General features: G+C 35.2%; 4 protein-coding genes across 5 annotated transcripts in view; 2 read left to right on the top strand and 2 right to left on the bottom strand.

The window, feature by feature from the left end:
* The window catches only part of LOC140747454 (ATP-binding cassette sub-family C member 4), a 60,110-nt gene extending 57,151 nt beyond the window's left edge, over nucleotides 1-2,959 (top strand). Inside the window, exons 23-25 of the mRNA XM_073079914.1 lie at nucleotides 103-225; nucleotides 565-725; nucleotides 1,293-2,959. Coding sequence (XP_072936015.1) covers nucleotides 103-225; nucleotides 565-725; nucleotides 1,293-1,566 — 558 coding nt within the window. The 3' untranslated portion in view covers nucleotides 1,567-2,959. The remainder of the gene's footprint in view (nucleotides 1-102; nucleotides 226-564; nucleotides 726-1,292) is intronic.
* A 3,074-nt stretch (nucleotides 2,960-6,033) lies between these two features.
* Nucleotides 6,034-7,209, bottom strand: LOC140747467 (cytosolic Prostaglandin E synthase). Its single transcript, XM_073079933.1, has 2 exons — nucleotides 7,057-7,209; nucleotides 6,034-6,971 (listed from the first exon to the last, which is right to left on the bottom strand). Exon 2 carries the CDS (start codon nucleotides 6,964-6,966, stop codon nucleotides 6,490-6,492), a length of 477 nt encoding a protein of 158 aa, XP_072936034.1. The 5' UTR covers nucleotides 6,967-6,971; nucleotides 7,057-7,209; the 3' UTR covers nucleotides 6,034-6,489.
* A 1,163-nt stretch (nucleotides 7,210-8,372) lies between these two features.
* LOC140747460 (decapping and exoribonuclease protein-like) lies at nucleotides 8,373-10,584 on the top strand. Its single transcript, XM_073079924.1, has 4 exons — nucleotides 8,373-9,006; nucleotides 9,629-9,890; nucleotides 9,975-10,113; nucleotides 10,348-10,584. Exons 1-4 carry the CDS (start codon nucleotides 8,469-8,471, stop codon nucleotides 10,567-10,569), a joined length of 1,161 nt encoding a protein of 386 aa, XP_072936025.1. The 5' UTR covers nucleotides 8,373-8,468; the 3' UTR covers nucleotides 10,570-10,584.
* Nucleotides 10,585-12,097: 1,513 nt separating this feature from the next.
* dbf (doublefault) lies at nucleotides 12,098-20,351 on the bottom strand. 2 transcript variants are annotated; one of them, XM_073079928.1, is made up of 11 exons: nucleotides 20,054-20,351; nucleotides 18,803-18,916; nucleotides 17,749-17,996; nucleotides 16,826-16,936; nucleotides 16,502-16,593; nucleotides 15,712-15,809; nucleotides 15,276-15,341; nucleotides 14,928-15,045; nucleotides 14,542-14,647; nucleotides 13,256-13,445; nucleotides 12,098-12,252 (listed from the first exon to the last, which is right to left on the bottom strand). In XM_073079928.1, coding segments are annotated over exons 2-11 (1,116 nt in total). In that variant the 5' UTR covers nucleotides 18,889-18,916; nucleotides 20,054-20,351; the 3' UTR covers nucleotides 12,098-12,251. The 2 variants fall into 2 exon arrangements, with proteins under 2 accessions (XP_072936029.1, XP_072936027.1); XM_073079926.1 differs by having other exon boundaries at nucleotides 20,094-20,349.
* Between the last annotated feature and the right edge of the window lie 708 nt (nucleotides 20,352-21,059).

The following is a 21,059-nucleotide window of genomic DNA, read 5'->3' as shown; positions in this document are numbered from 1 at the left end:
ATAGATCACTATCTATTTGATCCCATTGCGAAACACTCTCTGATATGTTTTAATTTGTCAGTAATTAAAAGTTTACTCATACCTATTATGAATTGTCAACAGGAGCTCCGATCAAAAATATCCATAATTCCACAAGAACCAGTGCTCTTCTCAGCCACAGTGCGCTACAACTTGGATCCTTTCAACAACTACGATGATGACCAGCTGTGGCAGGCGTTAGAAGCTGTGAGTATTATGTTCAATATTTTATCTATTTAGAAGGTAATGAGAAATATACAGTTTGATGGGAGTTTTTCTTTGGAAAACACCTTTTGGTATATAAATAGTTATTTATTAGTCGCGAAAAATACTTAAGTTTGATGACTTTTCAGGTTTAAGCGAGGATCCGAAATTTTTCCGTCTATTGATAACAGATGTTTAATCCTTAATCTTAATCTTGAGTCGTTATATATACAGATATCACTGGGAATCTGAGGCCACTTACGTTAGATGAACTACATGCTCGCTTGGTACTTCTTACAAAAAAACATTAGGTACATCACTAAGCATGATTTATTTGTGCAGGTGGACCTGAAAGCAGCGATCCCGGCGCTGGACTTCAAGGTGTCTGAGGGCGGGTCGAACTTCTCGCTCGGGCAGCGCCAGCTGGTGTGCCTGGCGCGCGCCATCCTGCGCGGCAACCGCATCCTCGTGCTGGACGAGGCCACCGCCAACGTCGACCCCAAGTATGGACCACATCCCACATGACCTTCGAGTACCCTCCAGCCGACTGCATTGAGTCTACGTGACCTAACTTCCGGACCTCCCGCAGCAGGGGGGAGGGGGCCGTGCCAAACCAGTAGCACATTAAAAGGGTGGCCTGGTAATAGTGCCAAGCTGACATTATAACCCTTCTAATGTGCCACTGGTTTGAGTTCGGCCCTCTACCGACTACTACGGAAGACTCGGAAGTTACATCATGTAGCCACAATGCAGTTTAGCAGTGGAAAATTGTAACTTGGTTGGTTGGACTGTAGTCCAGGTCCATGTAAAATTGTTACAAATGGCTCATAAGGCATTCGACAAGGTTTACCAACTGCTTTTTCATAATAACTAAACCGACGCGACTTAATGTGCCTTTTGAAGCATAGAAAAGCTCAACAAATTTACGGGCAATCTTTCAAAACCATTATATCCATTTTGTAAAAAATAGCAAAAAAGAAATATTTAAAATGCCATTTACTAAATATATTTTTTCTAATTGATTTAATTAACATACATATTTATATCAAACAACCTTTTTTTATTTGCAGAACCGACGAGTTCATCCAGAAAACAATCAGAAAACGTTTCGCGGACTGCACCGTGCTGACGGTGGCGCACCGGCTCAACACCATCATGGACTCAGACCGCGTCATGGTGATGGATTCCGGTCGCTTGGTGGAGTTCGACTACCCATACAAGTTGCTCAGCAATCCCGAGAGTCACTTCACGAAGATGGTGAAGGAGACCAATGATAAAATGTCCTCACAGCTGTACCAAATCGCGAAGAAGGCTTTTCTCGACAGTGGCGGAGTTATAGAATAGTGTACATCCTAATATTAAGTTTATGATAAGTGATGACATCGTTTTGGAATTATGCAGTTAGGTACATTGGGACAATGATTTAAATCGGTACAATATAATGAACAAGTGACAAAGTTGCAATAGAAAATATATTATTTTGCTTGACTTGGCAGGACACTACCGTGCCCCCAAATGAAAACCGTCTTAGTAAAGTACTAATTAAATTAAAATTGTACTTTGAAACTTCTTTTTCCTATTCTTATGGTACTATATATAATCTTACGGTATGTTTTCATGATTATCTTTTCTTCTGATAAGTATCTTGCTTTTAAGGGGCCTTTTCACTACATATAAGTGAAGTAACAAACATATGGAACTGTGGCAAATCCACCAAAAGGATTGCTTGATTTTCGTTAATGAAGTTTCATTAAATGTAAATCCTATTCGAGGATTTGACACATATCCATAGCTTAGCTACCTCGCACATCTCTTGTCGAAAGGCACCCTTAAACTTTGACAAAGCCGAGCTTCTCGAGTGAAAATAGGCGAGTCAAGCGGTCGCACTCGCTCCAAAGCTCTCTCCGAATGCACAATAGAATTAGTTCCACGGGCTTTATTAATTTGAATGTGGGAAATGTCTCATTCATAGATCAGATTACAAACTCGTAGATACTGCAGCTCACACCACTAACTTCTAACACCCCTTCAAAATTTCAAAACTACAAAAACTACATAAATACAAGTAATACTCACGTGGTAGAGTTTCGTGAAGACAAAAGGTACATCATAAAAGTACTTATTTCAATTCCATTACCGATTACCTATTGGGAAATTAAATGGTAATCTCCACAAAACAAAACACTTCAAAATCCAAGTATACTTAGGTATAATATATACCTACTACTTACACGTTCGATATCAATCGAGACCAATGTTTTCCTTCTCCTCGTGAAAAATCATAGTTTGGACATAGTAGAGAAAGAGTAGTAGGTTAGCTAAGGCCGCTCGGCGAGATAATTACCTACACTTGCAGTGATGCATAGGGTTGTCACTTTTATTTTTAGTTAAATACTAGCTGACCCGGCAAAATTTTTACGGCTCTTTCTTTACTATGGTTTGGATTGGCTTGGGTTCGAACTTAAGGTCTTCTGATTGAAAGGCCGAGTTTAAGCACAATGCTATAAATGCATATTATTGTACGTAACAGCATATTATTCCAACACGGACTGATGGATGATGAATGAAAATAGAGAATGTAAGAATTTAGTCATGTAAGAAACAAACACAAGAAACAAACTTATTTATTGTATAATGTACAACCTACTATATGTTTAAGTAGATACTCCAAATTTATTATTGTGATTGCCATAGAGGATAACCTCGAACAAATAAAAAATATTTTAAGTAAATTTAAGTATTGTTTCATTTATTTGCCGAACTTATATTATCTTTAGTAAAAATAATAGGTAAATATACTTACTTGGTTTTCTTAAATAGTAAGAATGTGGTTTGGTTACACGATATGGGATGACCTAAAGTGGCACGTAAGATGGCATGTTTTAGCTCAACAAGCAGCACCACACACCGCATACCTACCAAAAGTAGATAATGATTCCACAAAAAAATGTAAAATGAGACCTTGACAAAAACTGTGTTTAGGCGCCATATTTCAAATTCAAATATGGCGGCGAGAGCGGCAAAAATACGAGGTGTTAAAGTTGATGCACTTAAACAGTTTTTATTCATAAATCATAATCCTTTACAAAATTTTGAAAGATGAAAAATGCTGCCTTCAACCGGTATTTTAGTTATTTATAATAACAGCATTATTTATTTAAATAAGCTTACTAAGAATTTTGAAAAAGGACAATAAGTACGTCAACCTTTGTTTTTTTTCTTCTCGAGGGGGAAACCTTCAAAAGGTACCCGGTGCCGTGGGAGCGACACCGGGTTATGTGGGATTTTTACCGCACTAAAACCCCCCGGTGGCCGTCCTCAGCGCTGCGTAGAGGACTCCGGGATCTCCAAAGGAACACAACCGGAGTCCTCTCAGCGCATTGCCCCGTCGGGCTCCGCCCAAGTGAGATTGAATCACCACATCGTCCGATGTTCACGACGGTATGCGACCATACATACCGCCGTCCTTCCCGGGGTCGTTGGCCGGGCGGTTCGAGCTAACACTCTTACCGCCCGCAACCCCGAAAGCCCCTTTTAGTGGCCTCTTACGAAAAACAGGAGATACTGTAGCCCTATTCTGGTCCCGGAACTACAGGGACACAACCCAACCAACCTACAAAATTGCCAACGTCCGACTACCTAGCAGAATCATTATAGAACATACAAGCACTAAATCCTATATCCTTTTTGAAACTATAGAAATTATGTGAGCGTTTATATTTTGTTGTAATGTAATGCTATGTCCCTGTCGATCGTAGAACCCAAACCATTTGAAACTCCTCTACTGGCAGTAATTGTTCTATGTATAGGTATATTATAAAGATATAAATCCGAATGGAGTTCTCTTTATACTTACCCATAGAATATTATTATATACTTACCTAATTCGAGGTTACGGGATACCTACAAGCTATTTAGTTATTAGTCAACTCTGCTTTATAAAATAGCCATAGTAATATAATAATAAACGTAGGCGAAATTTTTTTATACATCATATAATTTTGCCCATTTCAATTATTGTTATAACTTTTAGCATGAAATATTCTCCCCACTGTGCCCATTCTATGATTTACAATGAAACTCAAATACCTACATTGAATACTGATAAGCAATAATCTGGGCCACTACACATACATTGGTCCATTCCGAGTATAGTAGGTATATATATAGTGATAAATTACTAAACTCGTCTAAATAAAAAAATCTTGTATATAATAAGTGGACTTCCTTATAATATTCTTACAAAATGATATTACAGAGCCTATCCTGTATAACTGAAATTAAAAGACGAATGGGGTATTTATTTTTATTTCCTAATATAATATTGTTACATGATTTACAAAAAGTATATTACTGGCTACTAATGACTTCTGTAGTGCCTGCCATCACAAATCATGTAATACAAATTACAATAGGATCACTTCACATCCAAAAAATAGTACATTACAATACGAGGACGAAAAATTTTTTTCTGACAAGTGTGAGTTTGCAGGCCGAGCCGCAGGCGAGGACTGCAATCACACGAGTCAGAAATAGTACATTACAATACGAGGACGAAAAATTTTTTTCTGACAAGTGTGAGTTTGCAGGCCGAGCCGCAGGCGAGGACTGCAATCACACGAGTCAGAAAAACATTTTTCGTCCGCGTGTTGTATAAAATTTTATATTACGGGGTCGGAAATGGGGGTTTTGCGCACGCGAAGCGTGCGTAAAACGTCAATTTACGCACGCCGTGATATAAAACATTTTTCGTCCGCGTGTTGTATAAAATTTTATATTACGGGGTCGGAAATGGGGGTTTTGCGCACGCGAAGCGTGCGTAAAACGTCCATTTACGCACGCCGTGATATAAAATTCATTCAGACATCCTCTTATTAGGCAATAATTATAATGTCTAAAACTAACACTAAAATACAGTAAGTTCTTATCATTACAAATTGGTATTGTGACTAACTGTTACATACGTGGATAAGCTTAATAGACAGCTTACAAATAATGACAATACTGTCTTCGGCTGCCTTGTTATTTATACCCTTTATCAGGTTAAAAACAAACATTCCAGTAATCATATAAATGCCAGTTTTTGTACACACAATTCAATTAAAGTATTATAAAGAGGTAAAATATTGCATTACCTGCAAACACAAACATTTTATTTAGCAAAGAAAAACACTGTTTCCTTATTTTTGGTTTGAGAGCATATTAATTTTTAACATTAATTTAAGATCTAAAAACATGGTACAAAAACATAATTAATCGACCATTCTGTTAATAACAAACTCTTTATGAGATAATATTTTTTATGTAGGTTAATTGATTTGCTAGACACAAGATACAAATTTACTACATGTGTAGAAAATTTATTATTGAAAACAATAAAAAATATCATATTCCTCAATAAAGGAAAGCAATTAAATAATACAAAAATATAAATAACAAATACACCATAGATTCGCTTTCCACTAGATTATGGGTGCAGAGAGCAAAAAATTGATTGCTTTTATCTTTGTAACTACTATTTACTAAATAGACGAGCAGTCACCGATCCAAAGTCTTTGTGAAGCCAATGCTTTGCTAGGGCTAAGTGTAAGACATATACAGCAGAGACTCAATATAACAATTACCTGGATTAGCAATCCAATTTCACCTAACTTCTGAAAAGCAGCTAAATCATTGATTGCGCATGCTTAAGATAGCATATCTGATGGGTCTTATAGGATGTTTCATAAAAATGTTTTCTTCAACAACATTTAGACTAGTTAATCAAGTCTCTACTATACTCACACACCTAAAACAAAGAGAATCATCAACCATATTCACATTATTTCTGATATGATCTAGTAACATAATTCCTGATAAAGGGTAACAATATTAATATTGTCAATATTAATACTTATTCAAAGCACTGAATTCTAACAATAAATAATGAAGGAAAATGAACAGAATATTTGGATTGACTAATAAAATGTTAAAAATGTCCGAATGAACAATTCAACTTGAGCCAGACTAAAAAACCAATAACAAGGGTATAACACAAGTAATCTTGTAAATCATTAAACTGAAAAACAGGAACTTGTTATAACTTATTGTACACACAATCAACATTCTCAGACAAAGGAAAAGAAAATGCTATAGAACACATGCAGCGATGCCTCACCTTACACTACAATCTACCACATATCTCCTTGTATAAAAAGCACAATTATTGTATCCATGATTAACTTAAAGTAGTGAAATTGTTATATTTTCTATGGAATTATATTAGATTTAAAACTCTGCATCGGGCAGATCCTCCTCGTCTATAGAGCTTGCATCGTCATTTTCGTATCCTTCGCCAAAGTCGCCTAGCTTGGATGAAAACATGTCATTCATTTCACCATACTCATCCGCACTTTCCTCTTCATCCTGCCATCGGTTGAAGTCCACTTTGAGCCAGTGATGCTTCTTCTTGTCGCTCGTGAGCGAGGGCCAGAATGCTTCGTCGGTCTTCTCCTTCTGAAGCACCACTTCAATCAACCTTCCCTTATTGACCTGCGTACTTTTCTCCGGGTCTACTTCGGCATACAAAGGTATTTCCACTTGGTGCAATTTTTGACCCGGCGCACATATTCCCTTAAAAGAAACTAGTTTCTTTTCAATTTTGATCTCCGGCTTTTCACATTCAACATTGAATGTTAGAAACACACTAGAATTTCTCTGTGCCCACGATACCGACGGAGGTGTGACAATAGCTTCCGAATCCATGTTTTCTGAAAAAATGTAACAAAGATCAATTGAAATGCAAACTTAACACAAGTATAACATTTAGATAATAGACAAGTTCAAATTAATTACATTAACGTATTATAAGACACGAAATACACAAAGAATCAGTCCGTACGGCAAAAATAAAAATCAAATTAGATTAATTCATTGACAATATGAAACCTAACAGTGTTTCCAGCGTACTCAATAAAGGCAAGTAACCTCTAACAATCGGGGTTGCCAGTTTATTCTAGAACTATCAGCATATAGGATTATTTTAATTCCTAATCATTGTATCTCGTAAGCTGAGCTTTTACATGTCTCGTACTTTCAATAAAACTAATAAAAGTCATAAGTGATTAGAAGTAAGAGGTTTTGCAACACTGCAAACCGTACCTCGGACCAATAACCTAAGCAATTTCTGAGTACCGTGCACTGTTTTCTGAAAAGTAATAAAAATCTATAATTGAAATAGTAAAATGTCATGCAATAAACCTGATAATAAGTGTTTACTGCCATCCATGAACATCACTCCAACGCTATAATTCAAAAGGATTTCTACTGAAGCCGATCACACATAAATTGCCACTCTCGAGAACTATGATGATTGCCACATGATATACCTAATTTGTTTATATCTACATCATTCCATATTCCATTGAAACACTGAACTATATAAATCACACTAATCAAAGGTGCGGTACCTCCCCAGTGGAACCATATTAATTCTACCACCTTTCTAAAATAGCCAAAATTATACTAATTATAACCAAAATTAAACATATGCGTTTAATGTAAATGTTATTATTACTTTCATATTATTATTAACGCTTGTTGTGAACGATGTTGTTTTTTAATATGAAAAGAGAACCTAAAGCTTCTTTTACTGGTTACTTACATACTTACTCGTAGTATTTCATTGCTATTACTACAGCTCGAGCTATAACAATGCTTTATGTACTTGTAAGGAAGCAGGTTTATAGAAGCAATTTTTTTGTATTCTATTATAGTATTGTATTATAGGACATAAAAGTTCATGTTTGATGACTTGTCGATAGGTAAGTATATAAAATATTCCAAAAAAATTGAGACCCTATTAAGATTTCCAATTTCAAAAATCAGTTTTTAACAATAACGTTTAATTTTTTTTTAATATAACGAAAAACAAGCTCATTTTATTGAGAACAAAATCAACGCGAAATTAGCGAATTACTCCTATTGTATCTTATTAAGTTTTAAATGGTATGTTATTTAATTGTGTATTTTTAATATTGTCTTGTTTTCTTTCGGGAATTCCCCGAAAATCGCACGTTCGTCCAAAAAAGTCTGACGGAATGATGTATTACTCACAACCAAGTGACATTCACGTCAATCAAACAAACTGTCAAAGACAAAACATTAAACAATCAAAAGTCACTTTGTTGTTGAAGTTTGAAGTATAAATATTACAATAAATAATTTAGATTTTTCAGTTTTCATGTTAATAATTAAATTAATATATCATGGAACAGAAACGTAAAAATTCGCATGCGACATTAAGTTCAACTAGATCGAAGCCGAACTATTCACAAAAATTGCGCGTTAATCTCAGCAAACCCGTCATAGTTGGTTACATGAGTGTTGATGGAGACAGGCAGTATAGTTCTGATTTATCACAGTTAAAATTCCTCAACGCTATTCCGAGCGAACCAGTATCACTAGACTTAAATCACAACATCGAGAGTGCCATAAAACGAACAACTGATGACAATGATGAAAAAATTACACTCCTACTAAGATTTTTATTAGATCAGCATGGATATCTAAAACAGCATATTACTAAACCAACCTTTATCAGCTACAGAAGAACATTTATCAGCATTATGTGTCAAGCGTATGGAACAAACGAACCAATAAGAATAGCTGCAACCGTGTCCAATGGATCTATTTACTTATGTTCACTTGAAACCGAAACAGACATAACAAGAAGGCAGTCTCGCAGTAAACAAGAAGAAAAGTTTTGTGCTTGGGGATATAAATTTGAGCAATATTTACTATCAGGTAAACAATTGTCATACATAATTGCTTTTTCTTTATAAAATTAAAATAGCAAATGAGATTACAGGCCCCCTAATAGTAAGTGGTCACTGTCGCCCATGGACATCAATACCTAGCTCCATATAAAACCAGAAGTTGATCAAAGATGCATTGAAACGAATAATGACGAATAAATTTAAATACAAAACTGTTGCCTGCTAGAAATAGATATATGCTCTTACTGCACTGTTAAATAATAATGGTTCTACTATATTTATATACCCTAAACACCTCAAAATGTGTATAATAGAAATAGTGATACATTTTGCATATAAAAATCTTGACAACCCGCTTGGCGGAGCGGCCACCATACCAGTCTGATGCGCAAAGGGTCGCGGGTTCGATCCCCGGCTAGACAGATGTATAAATGATGAATTTAGATTTCTGTTTCTGGGTCTGGGTGTTTGTGTATTTGTCTATGTGTGTGTCCATGGCACCCACAACACAGGGATTCCTAGTGTGGGGCTGTGAGTGTAGAAAGTGTCTATTATTATTATTATTATTTTATTAAATATAAGTATGATATTATGTAATTTTAATAATCATAAAAATGTAAATAATAACCATGTTATTAACACTGTTCCAGATTACCCAGATATTCCTCCAAATATTGACAAGCCTGTTGTAGAAAATGAAGAATTCTCAATATTCTACTCTGCAACCTTAAACAATAAACAGTTATTATATGGTGCCCAGATAGACGGTCTACTAGCAACAAACTCTAGTGTAGCCCAACCACCACAAAATGCAAATATTGACATAAATTTAGATTATTTGAGAAGAAATTCATTCTTAGAATTAAAAACAAATAGACTCATACAAAATCATAAGCAGGAACGAAATTTTAAGTATGTGTTGTTTGTTATATTTAAATGATATAAACCTAATAATTATTTCTTTCATTGTTTGTAATAAACTTTATTAATTTGCAGGCGCTATAAGTTGCTCAGGTGCTGGTGTCAGTGCTATCTGGCAGATTTAAAGGGTCTGTTAGTAGGATACAGAACTGATGATGGCATTATTCAATACTTACAATGGTTTGACACACCAGAAATTGTTTCCTACTGCAAGGCAAGTGGTATATCTTAAAAATATTTGCTTAATAAGCTTTTAAACTTTTTGCCTCAACAAGCTATTTACAATTTGGCCAAAACATACTGAAATTACTAGGAAATATAAATATGATGTTTTTGTGCAAAAATTACATAACAATACATTTTTACAAAACCAAAGCTGTTATAAAAAAACTTATTAAACTGTTTTATGAATTACAATAATAATATTTTAAACAAATTTATTTTTCAGGATGCATGGAATCCACAAAGAGCAGTAGATTATTTGGACTACATCCTGACATACATACAAAATATATTTCAAGAACAGAAGCATTTGAATTTAACTACACTGCAATTTGAACTCTGCAGCGATGGAAGAATATTAATTAGTAATTTAGAGAGTGATAAGATTTTACCAAATTGGTATACTGAAAGAATAAAAAATAACACATACTTTGGCTCTTTATTGTAATTTACGCCTGTATTCATTTCTTATATAATATATTCAATCACCATTCAGTTTATGGATGCTAAAATGTTGAACATTATAGTAGTGCATACACAGTGTAATAAGAATCAAATTTGGCGAATTTGCTTTTGCTTTACCAAAGATTTTTAGTTCGATTTTGGCAAGGCGCAATCTTTGTGGGATTAATAAATCTTATTTTCTGTTTCTACACGTACCATCTTATACGAGGACAACATGCAATTGGGTTATTTACCTATCACGCTAGCTTGTGCCAAGTGTGGTTCTGGCCCGCTCGCGTCTAGCAAATCCCCTTAAGTGGACGTAAGCCCATGTGACAAGAAAAATATAGGATATTCTTAAGCCGGCTACAGATTCAAGCGTGAATGTGCGGCGAGATTTCTCGAGAACCGAAAAGGCATCTACACTCATGCGACCTTTTCATTCGCATTCTCGGTCGTTATCCAAAATGGACGTCAATGCAGCAGGTAGAGCTACCTACACAAAAACATACAATGTCATAGTCGCACTGAGACTGAAGGAGAATGTGATACCGTTCTCCTTTCTCGCCGGAGAAACCGGGAAAAAATACCGGGGGTTCTCGGCGTGAGTCTGTAGCCGGTGTTAGGGCCACGCTTAAGGCACATACATATTTGTAACTTTTTTTGTTTGTATCTTAACGTTATTTATTATACAACGGATACAGCATTAAAAAAAAATTTAAGGTCAAAACTGTTATGTCAGCACTATGCCGTCAGCTGCCGCTGTCAGATATTACCGTAAATTATGTGAAAGTACATAACTTCCAGGAACTCATATATATCCCACATCAAACAAAATGCATTAAATAATGTTAAATTTACTAAAAAAGCCGCACCATGGATTAATCCTGTTTTTCGCCAAACTTGCAAAATTATCATCAAAAAAAATGGGACAAATAGTTGAGAAAACTTCATCACCAAAATTGGCTAAAAGTTCCTCAGGTCTTAAAAAGCGGGCAGGAAAAGGACAACCACAAGGAAGTGCTCTAAACTTGGCGGATCCCAAAATTCAAAGTGTTCTACTGATCGGATTGTTAGCAGTGTTAGCTTTAGCACTCTGGTTTGGATTTACCAATGGGTGTTTCTCACGACGGCGCCGACGGCGTCGAACTTGCTGACAGTAAGTTTGCGTTTAAAAACCTATCGAGTCACACGTCGCAGTCTTCGTAGTCACAGTAAGATTTATTGGTAGTTACTGCGTCGTAGTCATGTTTCATATTCATGATTCAATTTTTTTTTATATTTTGCTTAGGACCTTTTACATATTGCCCGCAAGCACGTCCCACATCTATAAATTCAGTCATCTATAAATTTTACCCGCTACTTTAAAAAGGGTGGCTATTGCTGTGTAACTGCAAGCCAAGTAAGCAAGAATCTACCTATTACTGTCACCATGAACACTTACATTCACTGAATAGTATCAATAATTTTTAATTTCCTGAAGATCGAACCAGCCTGTATAAAAGATTCTTTTATACTGGCAATTAAAACTATTTGAAAGGACTTATATACTTTAATTACAGAAATTCCGACAACTCTTGCACAGAATGTGATAAAATTATTACTTAATCATCATATCATATTCCAGATAATGCTGCAACGCTGACCTGGCAGCACCAAGACTGAACTGAAGGGACGGCGCTTCTTTCTGCAAAGAGAATGCAAAATATTAATAACTTCTCAGGGAAAATATAGCAAATATCATACATGAATAAAGAGATGGTAGTGATTTAGTACTCTGTTTAAAATGAAAATATTTTTATGACTTAATATGTAAGTAAGTATTAAATAGTTCTGACGCCAAAATGTAAGTTTCATAAAATAAATCTTTAACAATAAACATTTTACAAACAAATGCAAGGCTGCTAATCTGTTTCAAATTAACCAAAACAGTAGCTTAAAATTTTATAACCGTAACTAAGTTTAAGTAAAAAAAATAACTTTCAAAGTTGTGACAGATCTTAAAAGGTATTAGGTACATTGGTATTTAAAATATAAATACTAATAAATAAAGATTTCCCAGTGTTAGTCCTAGTAAGATTAGCATAATATAATTATCTGACATTGCTCTAGGAAGTTTCCTTGGTTTTAATTAGAACAACTTCCTAAAACTCTCACTTATAAAATGGGAGTCCAAAAAATAATCTATCCTTGGAGCTTCCACGATATTGAATTCACAATGACATCACTACACTAATCGTGTGTGGTGGTGACTAATTTAAAATTCTGTTAAATGATTTGCAACACATATCTACTAACCACACAAACTAACAAGTTTATTAAAAAACTGTAAAGAGAACAAGCAAACTATCCAGACATGTTAAAAAAAGCTTGTCAAAAGTCATAGATTAGTAAAGATTACTCACGCCTAACAAGAAACTGCAATTTTCACTGTCATCTATTTTCTTGTTTGAAAAATATTAAAAAAAATTGGTCTTTAGATCATTTACGAATGAAACGATATTTCTCCGCACTTTTTCTTCGATTTCGTGTTATTGCACCACTTAACTGCACATGTCGGCATTGTAAATTACACCATTACAGCCATTAAATGACTGACCCATTGTCAGCCGTTTAAGCTTCCTTCAATTACAAGGCGGTGAGATATCTATACTTATCTATGCCAAAAGTAGAATCAAGAGTTGATTTACTAGTAATCCTCAGCGGAGGGCTTCCAGTCCTCTCCGCCGTCGGTCCAGTCGTCGCCCGCGTCCCCGACGGAGGCCGGGCCGCCCTCGTCGCCGAGCGCCGCGCCATCCTCACCATCCTCGTCCTCGTCATCCTCGCCATCCTCATCCCCGCCATCCTCATCCGCAACTTTTTTGGACGATTTCTTCTCCTCTGCATAAACATGAAAAATATTAATTTTAAAGATTTATTCATCATCATCTTATATATAAAATTCTCGTGTCACAATGTTAGTTACTGTACTTCTTCGAAACGGCTTTACCGATTTTCACCAAATTTTATATGCATCTTCAGTAGGTCTGAGAATCGGCTACTATCTATTTTTCATACTCCTAAGTGATAAGGGTTGTTCAGCCTTAACAACTTTTTATTTATATGGCAACACAACATTTACTGGGTCAGCTAGTATACCTATATACATACAAGCAAACCTAATATCCTAAACAGCTGCTATAGTTATAAAACTGTGTTGCAGCTATTAACACCAACCTTTGGACACGAAGAGAAGTACACATATACTAGTAAAACATTTAATGACCATGTGATTTTATACAATTCTATAACAATATAAGCCTTATTAAACAAATATATGTATAAATTGTGACTTTGTAGTAATACATAAATAAATTAAAGCAACAATTTTTAAAAAAAAAATTTAAAGAAAATATTTATAATAATTAAAGAGTAGAATATAAAAAGGATAATTATTCCTAGCATAGTTGAATTGTATATTAAACATAAAACTATTTGGGGACAGGACTAAAGAAGGCAAAAACTTCCAAAAAATAATCCCTCCTCTGCCATTTTTAATTTATATTTTTGTAATACTAAATTTGCAGCAGTGATAGCCTAATGGTTAAGAAACTCGGCCTCTCGGACGAGGGGTCCGAGGTTCAAATCCCAGGCACGCACCTCTGATTTTCAAAAAGTTATGTGCGTATTAGAAATTAATTATCACTTACTTAAAACAGTAAAACATCGTGAGGAAACCTGTGCACACCTGAGAGATTTATATAAAAATAAATCTCAAAGGTATGTGAAGTCTACCAATACATACTTGGCTAGCGCGGTGGACTATGGCCTAATCCTTCACATTCTGGGAGGAGACGCGTGCCCAGCGGTGGGACAATAATGGATTGATGAATACTATATTTACAAGTGCTTCATTATAAGCATTAGCTTTTCAATAGTACTTTCATAATAATACAACTTGAATACTTTTAGTAAACCTTGTTTAGTAAGTAATTACCTGATTCTCCCCCTTTCATCAGTTTCAGAATGTGTTGCTTCTCCTTATTTAGATGTCTCTTGCCATTGAGATGTGTCGTCATTTGTTCAGAGCACATCATTGAGGTCTAAAAAAACAAAATAATGATAAATAATTATATAGTATCAATAGATATATTACTTAATTTTTAATATGGCACTGAGAAATAGCAGTTGCAGTTATAATTATAATCCCACCTCACTAATAGAATTTAAAAAAGGACATTTGATATATGAATTTTCATTAACAAAAAATAACACCATAATTTACCAATAAGCAAAACATTTTCTTAATAATTCATAGGACTCCAACATTTTTAGTTTCATTCAGAACTATGAAATGTATATATAGTTAGAAATCGAATATACCTTGCAAATCTCGCAAAATAAGTGCGGCGGAACAGTCCCGGGCTCCGGCTTCGGTTTCTGCTCGCCATCGATAATATTTTTTTTCAGGAATTTATTTTCACGGCGAATTAGCGCTTTCCTGTTAAGATACGTTTCGGTCATATAAACATTCTTCATAATATGTATACAAAATTAATTGTCTACAATAGATACAATTTTATTTACATTGTATGTCTGTATTATTTACATTTTATGTATGTATTATTAACGTTATATAATTATAACAGCATGAGTGTAGACATAATTTTATAGTTTGTATGAACTTTTTACGTTTGTAATATTTGGCAATGTGTCACAAAACATACTTACAATCTGCCCAGCATGTTTGGCTGCAGCAAGAATGTGTTCCGAGCATTTTTACGACCCTCGACGATCCTGTAATGATTATTTTAATAACGTTTATGCTTAGTACGTACCATTTTGTTAGATATATAATATAGAGAAGTAGAAGACGAGCCTGCTGTTCTCCTGGTAAGTGGCTACTGGAGACCGTGCACATCTATGATCAACCCCAGATAAGATTTCTCCAGAGTTCGCCCACAGATGCGTCTCTACCCCTAAAGACTAAGCCTCGGAAAATTATGTCTTCTTTACCACACCCTTTAAGAGCAGCACTTAATACTGCTGTTATAAAGTAGAAATAGACGTGGCGGTGGTGCCGCCAGAGTCGAACCACAGAGAATTCTACCAAATTCAACAATCATGATGATAAAACCTATCAGCACTTCACACTAAAGATACTCACGCGCGATGGTTTTTCCCAGCGTAGTGGGACTCCGCGTGTCCCGTAGAAGTGATGTGCACATCGCACAGCTCGCAGTACAACTCGCGCGCTTTCAACGGCTAAAACCAAACATTGTTTATATTATGTGATAAATTAAGTTAAACCGAATGTATGGAAATCAGAGTTTACAATGGTCGGTGTTTACAGTCGTTTGGCAATAAAGACATAGGGCCTACATCCAGGGCCGGATTTAAGGGAGGGCAACCGGGGCGGCAGCCCCGGGGCCTCCACAAAAGAGGGGCTCCCATAATAGATAGTCGGATTTTTTTTAAAATTTCGACTAGTAAACACTAGTAAAAATATATATATCTTTTCCTTTGATATTTTTTTTCGCTGTTTTACCTTTATCTACAGTACTTTGTACAAACATGAATACTAGAAGAATCTACCTGCGTTTCACAATAAATTATTTATTGAAAAACTCAACTGAAAAAATTGTTCATTTTATTCGGAAAATAATTTGGGGCCAGGGGGCCTCCACTCCTTTGTTGCCCCAAGGCCTCTAGACCTCTAAATCCGGCCCTGCCCACATCATAGTTAGGAATTATAATAATGATAAGATAAAGTGACTGCATCGGTTAACTCACGCATGCGGGTAAGACAGGAACGCGGACATAAACCCGCGGGGCCGGAAAAACACTCGAAAGCTATATAGCCTTTGCTGTTACGAATTTAAATTTACATCATATCACAAAAACATTCTAATTACGAATTAAATTATAGGCACCATGGATAATTGTAATAAAATTACCTCCTTGCCCTGCTGTGTACTCGGGTCTGAACGTTGGGTCATCCATTTCTTTTGGTTCTTCAGATGATTTTTGGAAGTATAATGTATACGAGCTGCAATCAATTTTTCCAAATCATTACTATGAATTAATTATAAAATATAGTTTTTTTTTAAAACATCTGAATAGTAATAAGTTTAAATATTAAGAATTTCATATTAAGATTAAAAAAACAAAAAAAGATATACCTTAAAAAGAAATTAAATATCTTTGAGACGCTATATCCAGAAATGTACATAATATATACATATCTTAATTGCACTCAAATATATTCTATTACAACTTACACAATTCAAACATTTCAAACTTTACAGCACATAATCCACAACTCAATGGGTTCATCATATTAACAAGTTTGTCAGGTAGATTTACTACATGTTCTTTTCCAACTCCACATCCTGAAACATGTATATATTAATTAATAATCTTTATATATATATTTCTTATGTGCGTGTGTATGTCACTGAACTCCTCCTAAACGACTGACGACTTGAGAATGGTTTAGATTTACAATTTAGTCCGTGGGAAAGGTTTTTTTAATTAAACTTTTCTCGTGTCACAATGTTAGTTACCGTACTCCTGCGAAACGGCTTTACCGATTTTCACCAAATTTTATAGGCATGTTCAGTAGGTCAGAGAATCGGCTACTATCTATTTTTCATATCCCTAAGTGATAAGGGTTGTTCACCCTTAACATTTTTTTACTTATATGGCAACACATTTGCTGGGTCAGCTAATATATACATACTTTTCATTCAATAAATATGATCAACCTCTGACCTCAGAAGTGGATTCACCAATAGGCTGAGTAAATTGAATCCTATAGCAGCATATTTTAGGGGCGGTAAGTTTGTCTTGGAACTTTTTTCTTCAAAAATATTTTTACTGACTGATTCCTACAAAGAGGGGGATAAAATTGCTTTAACGACCGTCCAATCTGACTACCTCGGAATCAGGGTATGCATACATAAACCCGCATGACAAGAAAAGCTCTCTAAGCTTATAAGGCTTTAGTGTACCATGAATGGCAAGGACATACACAACTCAACATCCTCACTTATAAAAATATTAATTTCTGTGTACAATCTTATTCTTATTAGGACCACAATCTTATGCCATAATCACCACATAGTCACCTTAATATATACTTCATCTTTTTACTAAATAAATATAGAAATAAAAATATAAGTATGGTTACAAATAAACTTACTCAGTAAATGCTTTATGATCTTATCCCTTTTGATTTTACGAGCCACTCCCCCATAGGGCCCTGAAGATTGTCCTCTCCATCGCATATCAGGGTATGGTGGGAATGGTCCTGGAGGTCCGGGTGGCCCTGGAGGTCCAGGTGGCCCTGGCGGTCCTAGTGGTCCTGGAGGCGGCCCGAAACCGAGCGGCGGTGGCCCTTGGTTGCTTCGATCGTAGCCACCTCGGTAATTGCCAAATGCATTGTTGTATCTATGGTTAATATATCATTATTATTAAATTAGGATGTCCAGAGATTTTTTTATAATATAGAAGTAGCAGATGAGCATGCAGTCCACCTGATGGTAAGTGGCTACTGCCGACCATGGACCTCTTTAATCTACCCCAGATAGGATTAGATATTCCTACCTCAGGTCAGCCACATATCCGCTGCTGCCCCTGAGGACTAAGCTGGAACGCCACACAAAAGTATGTCTCCCTTACCACACCCTTCAAACCAGAACACAGCAGCGCTTAACGATGCTGTTATGAGGCAGAAATAGGTATGGCGGTGGCCTGAGTTGAACCACAAAGGGTTCTACCACCTTCCAAGTCTTATGAGATTTGCAGTACTTTTATACACTGTTCCTATATCTATACTAATATTATAAAGAGGAAAACTTTGTTTGTTTATTTGATTGTAATGAATAGGCTCAAAAACGACTGGACCGATTTAAAATTCTTTCACCATTCGAAAGCTACATTATCCACGAGTAACATACGTTATATTTTATATGAAATATATTAATATATATATAATATATTTTATTTGATAAGTTGATTTTGAGGCGGTACAAAATTTGCCGGGTCAGCTAGTTATATATACAATGAGAACAAAACCATTATCAATAACATGGAAATAATAAATGCCTACATAATAAATAATAAAAGACAACTATTGATATATTTGCATGTCGTTGTAATTGGAAAATATTGCATATTAAATATTTTTATGCCAAAATTACTTCATATCAAAAGTTCAAAAATACTTATAACATTAGTTAGGATAATGATCTTACCTGTAGTATGGCATTCTGGCAAAATTCTGAGGAGGATTTTGTGGTCCGTCATCCCATCCAAAATCTTCAGAGTAGTCAGTGTCCATAGCTATATCAAACTTTCAGGTTCAAATACTGAAAAAAAGTGTACCACATTTCATGCCTGTAGTTTTTAAACAGCATGCATATCTTATTTCTTTTAATTTCACATATAGTCTGCGTAAAATTGCTGCCGCTCTGAATATAGAAATGAATCACATCGCCATAGAAAATTGTATGATTACACCTGCACGCAACAACTTCAGAGTGGGCTAGCAGTTTGGTGCAGACTATAATAAGATACAAAATTTGACGATTGTTGCCTAAATTAATTGATAAACCTGAAATACGAATAGACGAAGATTGGTTTAGATTAATTAATACTAACAGACTTCAGACAAACTATTAAATATCATTTACTTTTTTATATATTGACCAAGTTTCTATGAGGAAGATACTATTAAAGAGTAAACTAGAATTAACATACATTTTTTTTTAATTTTACAGGTATCCGATGCCAACAACTTGGCGCAATAAGTTTTTTTTGTTTTTTTTTATAATATAAGAGTAGCAGACGAGCATGCAGTCCACCTGATGGTAAGTGGCTACTGCCGCCCATGGACATCTGTAATCAACCCCAGATAGGATTAGATACTCCTACCTGAGGTCGGTCACAGATGCGCCGCTACCCCTGAGGACTAAGCTGAAACGCCTCGGAAAAGTCTGTCTCCCTTGCCACACCCTTCAAACCGGAACACAGCAGCCTAACACTGCTGTTATTAGGTAGAAATAGGTGTGGCGGTGGTGCCGCTGGAGTCGAACCACAAAGGGTTCTACCACCTTCTAAAAGTGAAGTGAACAGAACAATATTGTAATTGTTTCTTTTTTTGTGTACAATAACATAGTTGTTTGTACGTCACAGTAATAGTATGATTATGCATTTCTTACAACATCAAGCCTTGACTCTTGATGTCATGAGATGTGTATTCTTAACAGCTAATGAATTGAATAAATTACGCTACTAGACCTCAGCACCCCAGCAGGTTTATTATTGACAGGATATAATCGTGAATGGGGTACCTGTTAAGAAATTAATCGTAAATAAATAAACCACAACTGATTTCGCCGACATACCCATCATAGCTTCAATGATCACTTTAAAGGTTATGATAATTCTACTTCATATCACTTTACATTCAGAAATAACCTGCTTAAAAACGAATGTTTAATTACCTTAACACTAGATCTAAAGACAAATAAATGCAATTCTTACTTGAAGATTATACGACCGGAATGTATCTGACAAGCGCCAATCGAGAACGTATCAGATTATTGTGATTATGTATTTAGATAATACATTGCATTGTGGAAATACAAACTCTTGTTTTTATTTCCCAATTGTTTAAACAACAATAGCGAAATTGATTAAATAAGAGCCGATATCATTAAATGACAAACTTGGTTTACAACACGTCACATCACATCAAGAAACAAAACGATCACGAAGGGAGGTGCCGTGTGGGGAAACTAGGGAAGTGCAAACCAGTGTTGCCTATCCAACCGAACTCAAAAAACAGTAAATCGTCTCTTATAAAATGAATATAAAACAGTAAACTGTAAAAAGTAGTTCTTTGTTGATAGACACGAAAGGTTTGTGTGTAAATGTACTGTTAATAGAAAGAAAATAGAAATAATAATAAAAATCTATACTTTTTGGGAAACTGTTTTAATGAATTCATATACGTATTATATATGCCTTTCATTGATCATTTTTTCGAAAAAGGGCTATTTATTAATAAAAAACATATTTTTATTACGGTAAACGGAACGTTACGCCAAAACAGGCGGTCAAGTGTCATTTCGTAGCGTGACGTCAACACATTGAAAATATAGAAATAAACTTCGACGTTACACATACTTCAGGTTTCGATGTGATCGACAGGTTTCGATGTAGTGACGTCACATGACATTTGAGGCAGCACTGTCGCCGTTTTGGGATTTAAAATCCACAGATAAAAAATCGAAAATTTCTTTTTAAAAATTAAAATACTTAGAACATATTAAAAAATAAACGAAATACTGCATAATTTATGTTTACTTATAAGCTATCATATCCAACATATTTCATATTTTATTGTTATAACTGTCAAGTACCCAAATACTGACCACAAAAACACTATTGCTAGGTTTTTTAATCTTAAAAACTACTATTGTGACTACATACTAACGACTTGATATA

Source organism: Epargyreus clarus, unplaced genomic scaffold, assembly GCF_041222505.1.
Source record: "Epargyreus clarus isolate Ecla_fem2 unplaced genomic scaffold, WU_Ecla_fem_2.2 ptg000014l, whole genome shotgun sequence".
In the NCBI taxonomy this organism is placed as follows: domain Eukaryota; kingdom Metazoa; phylum Arthropoda; class Insecta; order Lepidoptera; family Hesperiidae; genus Epargyreus; species Epargyreus clarus.
The sequence above is the reverse complement of the archived record's forward strand: the minus strand, read 5'-3'. Positions and strand labels throughout refer to the sequence as shown.